The sequence below is a fragment of the Diorhabda sublineata genome, chromosome 6 (genome assembly GCF_026230105.1).
Source record: "Diorhabda sublineata isolate icDioSubl1.1 chromosome 6, icDioSubl1.1, whole genome shotgun sequence".
Classification (NCBI taxonomy): domain Eukaryota; kingdom Metazoa; phylum Arthropoda; class Insecta; order Coleoptera; family Chrysomelidae; genus Diorhabda; species Diorhabda sublineata.
The window spans coordinates 7961633-7972674 of NC_079479.1; the positions used below are offsets into that span (position 1 = coordinate 7961633).

General features: G+C 31.8%; 1 protein-coding gene across 1 annotated transcript; it reads right to left on the bottom strand.

The window, feature by feature from the left end:
- Positions 1-3473: 3473 nt before the first annotated feature.
- Positions 3474-11042, bottom strand: LOC130445745 (zinc finger HIT domain-containing protein 3). Its single transcript, XM_056781588.1, has 3 exons — positions 10796-11042; positions 9014-9168; positions 3474-8222 (listed from the first exon to the last, which is right to left on the bottom strand). The coding sequence occupies exons 1-3, from the start codon at positions 10861-10863 to the stop codon at positions 8035-8037; spliced, it is 411 nt and encodes a 136-aa protein (XP_056637566.1). The 5' UTR covers positions 10864-11042; the 3' UTR covers positions 3474-8034.

The window sequence follows — 11042 nt, forward strand, 5'->3', positions numbered from 1 at the left end:
TGTACCAGAGAACCAATGATATAAACAACTGCCGTTGTAGGTAGTAAAACAAATACTATTATTCATGGTTTCTAATGATTATAATGAATAAATACATTCACAAACTACTTTAGTTATGAAAATATTTGATACTATTTTAGTACTTGCTTTCAGCAAACTTCACTTCATTTTAAACGACTAAGCTCTCCACTACAAGAGCATGACCTCTATCATTCTATTTGTGGTCATTTTTTTACTCAAACAGCTATATGAGAGCATCGCAATTACCTCTACCCTCCATAGAAGAATACAAATAGCCTTTAAATACATAGATCATTTATGTCTTTACGTATCGAGTAGTCGGTTCGTCAGAACAGTTGACCAATGAAGGAGACTTTTAAACTTCAAGCTAATGTTTTATTTTTTAATATATATTTTTTAAACTAATTTATTTGAATAAAAAATTTAACCATGAAGTTGTCGTTAATTTCAACTAACTTGTCCAGGGCCGGATTAAGATATATAAGGCCCGGGGCTAAAATAATGACGGGACCTCCTTAAGGAATTCGAAAACCCGGAAAAATTCACAAAATAATATTAATACGTTAGATTTGTTGTATCAACACATCAAAAAATACAGAATGATTTCCAAATGATGGGGCCCTCTTGGACCTGGGGCCCGGGGCTATAGCCCCTCCAAACCCCTAGCTTAATCCGGCCCTGAACTTGTCTCAATAATATAAATCGCGATACCTTCTATCACAACCGAGCCATTTTTTTCGTAAATGGTGAGAGCCAGAATATGTTAATATAGATAATAATAAATATTGAGGCGGCTTAACCAATTTTTCAGACAGAACTCATTCGTGAGCTCTTTTTTTCTTAGCCTAGATCAGTTCCATGCATAAACAAAATATTGCGTTACCATAGCAACGAACAATAACTTATTAGAAGTGTCAGTGTAAAGTTCGACGTTAAAAAAGTAAACCAGAGTTACGCAATAAATTGAAAGATGAAAGATATGCACTCAACTTGTGAAAATCGAAAAAATGGAGTATCGAGGTGTGGAGGTCTGGTTTTCAGAGCAAGAAGAAACATTTTTTTAAGGTCTAAAGACGTAGCAGGTTCGCTGTAATAAATGTATCCAATTAAGAGGGAAATATGTTGGGTAATAAAATATTTTGACATTGAAATTTTGTTTGGTCCTATAGTAGACTAAGAATTTTTCAATATACCCTTGTGTATCAAAACTTGTCAGCAAATTAACATAACATTTACCTATAATTGTTTTTCATTTTCTAAATAATAAGTGAACATAACATTAGTTAGTGGCCGGTAAAACGATTTTTGGGTTCTTGGGAGTACGTTGTTCGGATAAAATCTATTGTTTCGATTGTATCGTAATAATATAATTTCATCTACCATAATATATAGACGGAAAAAAATCCCTTGGTTTAGGTTTGAATTTTTAACGCGAGCAAGGTTTTGATCAACAATAATAACTCGTAACACCCATCTTGCAAGTTTTTCATATCATCCTTGAATTGTAAAAACGTGCCAAGTAACATTTTTGTCTAAACGGGGGAGGGTGTGCAAAAATTTACTTAAATAAAAGTTTTCTACAACTTGTAAAAAGGGATAACTGCAAACTGAATATTTGAAAAAATAGGTCGGTTGCCATGATATTGTTTTGTGTTACAGTTCCTCCGACTATTCTACACCAGTTGAATAAAGCGATTCGTGCTTAGTGGCGTACTACTTGATGTGCCTCAAACATTCTATATTACCAAAACTTGTATTAACCACTTATAAAACTGATAACCTATCAATTGTCAACAAATTTCCAAGCTTTCAACACCACTCTATTTTACTGACGAGATTGTCTCGGTCAATGATTTCGTACACTATCTCACCCAACGTTCACCATTTGCAAGTTTCTAACCAAATGAGTTGTTATAATCTTCTAGTCGTTAACAATATATATCCTGATTAGGTTTTGCATATCGTCCACATACTGAATTTGGCTCGGCTGGACTAGCCTAGTTTCATATCTTCTCGTTAAAACCAACCCCTGTGTGCTATGGGCGTTAATCTTGAATCATGGTCCAGAATCAAAGCGACAGACTTATCAGTGAATTTTTTTCTTTAACTATGAAGGTATTACGTACCAGGACAATTTCTCATCAAGGTCGCGCAATCACTAAATACCGTCCAAATTGAGTGTTATAGGTTTAATTCTACTTAAATGTAGTATGGAATGATTTGTTTTATGCTTATAAAACGACTAATATTCCAAGTGGAATGGCTTACTAGGCGTTTTGAGTGTAAACATTTATATTGACAAATGGCAAAACAGAAAAAATAAAGGAAAAGTTTTAAAAAGTTATGTTACAATTTGTAAGTCATTGAATTTTTTTAGTGGAATGTTTAACTGGTTTATATGGAAGTAAAATCAAAATATCTTCGGCGGCGATAATAAAATATTTCACAAGAATGCTTAAAAATACTAATAATAGGTATCCCATACCGCATCAAATAATTAATAAATAATATATATAATAAATAATTGTAAATTGTAGATTATCATGCTTGCAACCTACCTCAACGCTATTTTATGGAAATTGTCTACATCTTAATTTTATTGTTTTACCATCCTTGATTTTGTTAGACGTTTAGCTAAATAGGAATACCTATTTGGGAAGAAACTAGAGTAGCACCATCTTATATTTAGTTCTTCTTCTTCTTCCTGCTGTATATAGGCATCATTGCCTGTTTTTCTTCACGTCATTGCCTCTGCTCAGTCACCTGGGAGGTTGTCACTCCATCTTTTCCTAGGTCTTCCAATGCTTCTTTGTCCTGCTGGTGGTTTGTCCATTGATATTTTCACAATTCGTTCTTCCGTTATGCGGTCAATGTGCTCATTCCATTTTATCTTTCTATCCAGTACCTAGTCATTGATATTATCTATCCCGCATGTTCGTCTTATGTTTTCACTCCTTTCTCTATCCAGTAGTGTTCTTCCCGCTATTCTTCGAACTATTTTCATTTCTGTAGTCTCCAATATCCGTTTCGTTTTAGAGGTCTCAGGTCGGGTCTCTGCTGCATAGGATAATATAGGTCTGATTGCGGTCTTGTAAATGCGGGCTTTTGCTTCAGTTCGAATGTATTTATTTCGCCAGATTGTGTCATTTAAGTATGCTGCTGCTCTTGAGGCTCTCGTAGCTTGGTTTCTTACTTCCGTCTCCACGTCCCCGTGTCCAGATATTTCGATTCCCAGATATTTAAATTTCATTTACTGGTATATTATTTTGTTATCCATCACAAGCTTACATCTGATCGGTGTCTTGGAAGTAACCATTGATTTTGTCTTTGCCGCTGATATTATCATATTGAATTTTTTTGCTGTTTTGTTAAATTGGTACAGTAGCCTTTGCAGATCGTCCTCATTCTCCGCCAACAGTACCGCATATTTACTTATATAAAGAAACAAAACATCATATTCAGATCTTTATTGATATGTAAACATTGGGTATAAACAAAACTATGAAACTATTTATTCCAAAAACATTATATATTTAAATTATCACAACGTTAATATTAAACGTCTTTAGACGTGCAGTCTATTTCTTACATAAATACTAATTTATATTAAATATATACCGAATTTGAAACAAAGTGTATTGGATTCACACGTAATTAAAATAACAATTTTATTTTACAAAATTGACGCGTAATGCAAAAAAAAAATGATATATATCTTTAAAAGCTCTCATATTTTGAACAACCATTAACGAATACAGTTATATTGACACCAAATCAAACTACATTATGGGACAGACCCTGTATAATGATAATCTAATCATATGGAAACATCATAACTAGGTTCAATAAGATTTTTTCTCTTCAAATTTTTATTGTATAAGATGTATGGGAGAGAAAGGAATTAGTTATATATATGATGTGGTCCGACATATTGAGGTGTCCATAATTTCCATTTTTATATTTCTCCCTTAAAATACCATATTTCAAACGACAGATGTCAAATTTTGAGTTCATTTCCTCCAATATTTTGTTTGTTACACATTTCCATATTAAACCTTTTTTTATCAATAAAAAAGGAATTGATCAAGCTTTGTTTCTAAACAGGAAAAATAACATTGAATTAAACTACACTATTTTCATAAAAATTTGAAATTAAAAAAGCTTGTATTCATATGGGTGCTGCGATTCCTTGCCATAGAAAAAACCAGGACACAGCTAAAACATCATATGAAAGGATTGGACACGACAATATACGTCCGAATCAAGCAAAAACGTAACAATCGACTGGCAAGATTAAGACCTCATTTTGGGTTCGCTCATCGAATTTCAATGTATTGAAGATTATAAGAAAATTACCCCATCTGCAAAAGAAAACAAATTCTTCTTCATCAATGCACCTAGTGAATAAAAACGATGGTGAAATTCAATTCAATTAATTGAATATCTGCATGTACCATATCATTCAGATCTGGCTCCTTGCAACTACTAGCTGAAAAAAATTCGCCAGTGTAAGAAATATCAATCAAATGAGAAAGTGGAATTTTAAGGGAGGGGACAAAAGAGTAATTGCTATATAAAAATGGCAAGAGGGGCTGAAAGGGCGTTGGACTGAGTGTATCACTCTCGAACGAAACAATCTCGATGAATGAACCAGAATTTAGTTAAAAAACTTTTTTTTTGTTTACTAGACCGAGGACTGAAAAATATTAGTTTCAATTACCCGTATATTGAAACTGTTTTACATATTCTACGGTTTATTTTCCGTGATATTTAACTCTAATTGAGCCCATATTTATTATAGTTATTTTGTTTTTGGTTAACACTGCTTACTTAAGATACTGAAGATTTAACATGAGTAGTAACATCTAGTAATCAGTCTGGCACTTTCTGTTCGTTTGATTATAAGTATTCATAGTGTCATTTATATTTTCTCCTATAGCTAAACTGGCAGTGCAAATGAACTTTATAAAATAAAATAAAAGATAGAAGTCTGTGTAGTCCGAAAATACATAAATGAAATATACAACAAAACTGCATATAATAGATTAATTAACAAACTGATCTATATACTGAGCACACTTTTTACACTACCCCTACACCAACACTAAAATTACACTGTCCGACGCGCATTTCAATAACCAAGTTATCGTCTTCAGAGACTGAAGGTAAACTAGTTTACCTTCAGGTAAGTAAACTGGTTTACCTTCAGTCTCTGAATATGATAACTTGGTTATCTAAACACGCGGCGTACAGAGTAATTGTGAGTAATGTAAAAAGTGTTTTCAATATGGAGATTAGCAACAATTCAAAAAATTCCCACTTAGTTTGATCTAAGGTCTGCCAATCATGCAGCAAGACAACGTGCAATGCAATATATCTCCGTAAAAGTATCCACAGAGTAAACAGCTCAGATGATTTATTCATGCAAGATCTGTCAATTGCAAATTTATCTGCTTCATGGCTTTTTTAATATGCGCAAGTTGCAATTGTACTTAAAAAGTGATTTGTTACCTTTAATTTAACAATCAATGAAATGTCTGACCTGCTGAATGATTTTAATGTTTATTATAAAATAAAATTTTTCTGTTTCTGATTTTGTCTTTACTCTTAATTTTGAGGGTTTGGCACTTTGGAACGTGACACGGAAGAGAAAAAGGTGGCTTTTGTTAATGACAGGCATGATATAATTACTTGGCATTTTTTGAACGGCATCTCAATCCATATCAAACTTTTTATTTTTTCGCTTTGTTCATGATCGACGTAAGCGACCTTTTCTTTCTACCTGTGTTCTGCTCACTACCTAAGCTACCTAAGCTACCTAAGTAGTACCTATACTGTCATGACAATGCAAAAATCTTGTGCCAAAGTTAAAATAGGTGGAAAATTAAGTGATCCTCTTGGGCATATTCTTTCAGGTACATTATTTATAATACTATTGCACGTAGGAATCAATCAAATAAATCAAAGAAGTACTATATACAATAAATCGACCCAGATTTGTGCATAATATGCAGATGATATTATAATAATATTCATAAATAAAGACTGAGAGAACTTTTCAGATATATAAAGAAAATGTGAAGAGCTCGGTTTAGTTAATAACGAATCTAAAACTGTATTTATGAAGATATCGCCATCAGAAGATTCTAGGAGAGTGGATGATTCAATAATAGTTCGAAAACTTTTAAAAGTGTAAATAGATTTGAATATCTCGGAGCAAATGTGATCACACAAGCCAAACCAAGAACTGCCATACTAGGAAAAAATACAAAGTGGTAATAGAGCTTATTTTCCGAACCTGAACCTCCTGATAAACAAACTAATACTGAAACAAGAAGAACGAAGATAATAATTTACGGGACTCTAATAAGACCAATCTTAGCTTATGATTATTCTTTTGCACTAACCAAAAAAAAGCTCAACAAAAAAGTTCGTTTCTAATTAGCAACCCAAAATAAATGTGAAAAGACTGTGAAGGTCTACAGAATGTTACTGCTAATACTTGCTGTAAACGTTACTTTATTACCAGATTCATATCTGTCAATATACTCATGTTATATTTGCAAATAATTGGTATCTCAGATTAACTGGCATTAGAATAAATATACTAACATTTAAATACGCAGGGTGACTAAAAAATAACGAAACAAATATTAATCTCTTTAGTAGAAAATACGAGGGCCATTCAGAAAGTGAGACTCGTTTACGTCTAGCACTGCTAGGCGTCTACTTGTCATTTGGTATTGATGTCCGTATGCTTTGCATCTCAGTCAGCACCTACCATTACACTGCCCGCTTTTTATATTCAAATTGTGAATGAAAGAATAAATGTGCAGTCTTTGTTTTTTGTTGGCAACCTATTGAAATTTCTCGAGAAGGGTGTGAGTTTGAGTAACAACCTAATAAATGTAGGTTATAATCGGATATGGGGCATTCAGTTAAAACAACGACCACGATAGAGAGAAAAGTAGATGACGGACATTGTAACTCAACAATAGTCGAAAAGCTTATAAAAAGATTCAATATTTTACAAAGAAGAAACTATCTACCCGTACAACGCTTTGAAAACATCAAGGAGTTAAAGGTGTATGTAACTGAGTGGTTAAGAAATGAACCTACCAAACCTGCATAAGCACTGTGATTCATTACTCAGGACACGTCAATTGTCAATTGTGAGGTAGAATTAACAGTCCATGGAGAAGGAATAGACAAACAAACCAAGAAAATATTCGCAGACCTTGGCCTAAGGAAGTTTATGTATGTCTTCTGGAATAAATAAAGTGTGCTTGTAATTTATTTTCTCAAACTTGGCGATAGAAAAAACTGCCTGTTAGAGAAAGCTATTTAATACAAGGATCAAAGAAAGTTGACATTCAAAATTTTGTTTTATGGTGTCAGTGTTTGACCATACAGTGAACCACACTCAAAGCAGCTCAACTCATTGAAATAAAAGGTTTTCTCTCATGTACACTATAATTTTCGAAACCATGATTATGTGTAAAAGCAAAACTTCAATCCTCTTTCAGATGTGGATGAACTTTATTTTTCTAATTCCAAAACATCTATCTTTCTGAATAGTCCTCGTAGTAATAGTGATGTTTTAATTATAAATTATGTTTTGCACGTCTTTTGATGATATCAAGGTTTTTAAAAAGACTTAGACCCTAATATTGGCCCACATGATTTGACTATAATTGATAATAATTCGAAAATGATGCTTGAGGAAACTTTCACAAAAAAACATTTCACTTTATTACTCAACATTTCAGTTTTGGATCACACAGTATACTTGACATAATTATTAGTGTTTCCCAATGTGAAATATGTCTAGAACGGTAAATATCTGGAATTATAGGCTCTGTTTCAAATAATCGATTATGCTTCAAGGTGAAATTTGAATTTAAACAGTCTCGTTATTTATGGCCACACCTTATAATATACACAATTCTTATTATAATTATCATAAAATATAAAAAAATAGGAAACATATATATAGCAAAAATATCAGACTTTTTATGAGTTTTCTTCAACTTCCGTTTTATCTTCCACAACTTTGAGACAGGCATCAGCAAATTCTACAAAAATTGGTTCCTGCATAGCTTTTTGCATAACTTCTTCAGCATTATCTGACTTATCAATGGCCACTAATAAATTTCTCAAATGACTATTTGTTAACAAATTATTCACTTCTTCATTTGAATCTGGAAAATAAATGTAAATTAATACACTCCTTTTGAAACAATATTTAAAAAATATTGTGTTAGGGGTCGTTCAAATATAATGTAACTCAATTTGTGAAGATTTTTTTAAACCTCCACTACCCATTTTGGCCAGGAACCAGCGGTAAAATACGTTAAAATTGTGAAATTTTGTTAACTTTCATTTTTATGAAAATTTGGATTTAAGCTCTACTTCCCCCCTTACTCAAATCTCACCTATGCCAAAGGGTGCTTTTTCTTTTTTAGGGGCGAAAACTACCCCTCATTGTAAAACATTTAAATATCTTCGATTCTGTATAATTGTGTAATCTCAAGACATTTAAGCTCTAGTTACCCTCTTCTACGAGATCTTTCCCGTGCCGAACCGGGCTTTTTATATTTTGGGGGTATAAACTAGCTCTTATTGCAAAAATTTAATATCTCAGGTTCTATGCATGTTTCGGGTAAAATGACGTTTAAATGTATTTTTCGTAAATATGTTGACTTTCTCAAACACGTTTATGATCAATCAGATTCAGGCAACATTATACATGAATTGTGAATAAAAATTGTGTTAATATTTTTCAATGATGATTTATTTTGATTTAAGGGTATATTTCAAATAAGGTTTTATATGGAATAGACCTAGAATAAAAAGTGAAAAAATAATAACATTTATAGTCATAATTGAGTAAAATAGCAATACTTGCACCCTACAGTAACATATATGAGATATAAAGGGTATTTTCACTTGACACACTATATTTATACAAAATAAATAATGTGTTCCTTACTCAATAGTTTTAGTTTATCTTCAGGAACTGTTGATTCAGTCATAGTTTCAATTTTTCTCCTCTTCACTATTAAATTAGCCATTTCTTCTTCTTCGTCTCTTTGAAGAACATCACATTTATTTTGTCTGTGTATTTTGCAGCAAGGCACTGAACAACTGAAAAGGATCTTGATACAGAAATTCAAACAAAAACAAGCAGTGGATACAATAACAATTAAATGATCAACTTATTTGGAAAGAGAAGTTGAAGGATACTAAACTATAAACACTTATAATAAATTTAGATCACTATCCATTCATCGATTTTCAATTTTTCTTTGAACATATGGCTTATTTAAATATCTTTTTAATAGAAATAATCAATAAAACCAGCAAAAGATATAAGAATAAAAACACAAAGAGTTAATAAAAACATTCATTAATATCATATGTACATAAAAGTGTAAAAATCAACAAATATTAAGAAAGAATGCAATTAAGACAGTGAATAGGCAACCAAGTTGATATATCGATATATAACAGAAAAAATCAAACATGATATGAAACAGTCACTAAGATAATAAAGCAAGATTAATATTTATAGTAATAAGTATAAAATAAGAATTTTGAAATCTAAAAAGAAAGTAAAATGAAACAAATGTAGGCAAAAAAGACTCCAAAGAAATACAAGCTCAAAGAAATTAACTGGAATCCCAAAAACAAGGATGTCATGAGAAAATTGAAGTACAGAGGAGTATAAAAAGGATAAAAATAGAGAAAAAATCGAATAAAAACAGTTAATGTAACAAACTGATTTGATACCACTTAAGACCAAAGGGATGACTGAAGTTAAGGTGGGAAGTAGAATCCGACTTCAAAAAAAAAAGAAGTAAAGAAACTGGAATGAAGTAAAAAAGATGGTAGACAATGTAGTGTAAACCACTAGTATAAACAGATTAATAAGTTCATAATGAACTTTTAATCTACAATGGGGTAGAAGCGACGAAGAAAAAAAACTGTACTATTTGCAGAACACCTTGGAAAAGTGTTTCATCCCAACAACGACGTATATATTCCTGAAATAGAAAGAAAATTATCCGAAATTCCTCCAAACGTGTCAGCAATTAAAGTAAAGGACCACCAAAGCACCAACAGTAAAGGAAGTTCAACAGGAACAATCGATTGCATGAATCTCAAAAAAGTTCCTGGCATATACAAAAGAAAGGTATAATGCTGCTGCCTGCCTGTCTCTTCATACCTTCCAAAAAGCTTACTGCCAATACTGTCTCCTGTCGAAGGTTTTTGAAAGGTTAATATGACAAATAATAAACTCAAATCCAAGCACCTAAGAACGAATACCACTATACCAATTTGGATTGGAGAAGAAACATTCAACTATACAACATATCTACAGGCTAAACAACACAATAAATCAAGCACTAGAAGAAAACAATTAATTAGTTAATTAGTTGGGGTTAAGTACAAGGTATTCTACATGTAGGATAAGTAATTGAAACGAATATGAAACAGGAAGAAAAAACTGTGTGTTTAAATTATACTTGTGTATAAGCTGCCTGTTTCATTCTCTTCTTGCAAATAAAGGAGAACTTAAAAAAATTGAATATTATCAGCAGAAAGGAAATTTGATTCGATGAAACATGTGCCGGATAAGGAAACGTATTTTGTATTAAAAACGTGGTTGCTGTTTATAGGATATTTAATGACCAAATCTTCGTCGGAAAAATTTGAATAAGTATATTGAAAAGTTCACAACTAAGAGCTATGAAGTGCATTTTCTACTTACTAAAATATCATACAGGTTGGGCATTTGTATCTTGCTTCTTTAGAGCAAATTTCACAAGTTTTATTCATTGTCGTGACAGTAAAATAATACACTAAAAACACTAATATAATTTCACTTTTAAAACACCTAGGAACATTTCAATTAGACACTTAGAGAATTAAGATATTAATATTACAAATAAAAACAAGTTAATACATTTTTGTTTTAATTCTCTGTCAAATAGTTGTAGAAATGAAAATCGAATGTC

Bases quoted from the DNA above. Each gene is read 5' to 3' on its own strand.
- LOC130445745 (XM_056781588.1), bottom strand. From the start codon at position 10,863: ATGAATAAAACTTGTGAAATTTGCTCTAAAGAAGCAAGATACAAATGC. The intron at 9,169-10,795 runs GTAAGTAGAAAA...GATCCTTTTCAG, and splicing joins CCAACCTGTATGATATTTTA to TTGTTCAGTGCCTTGCTGCA. The intron at 8,223-9,013 runs GTAAGGAACACA...TTTATTTTCCAG, and splicing joins AGATAAACTAAAACTATTGA to ATTCAAATGAAGAAGTGAAT.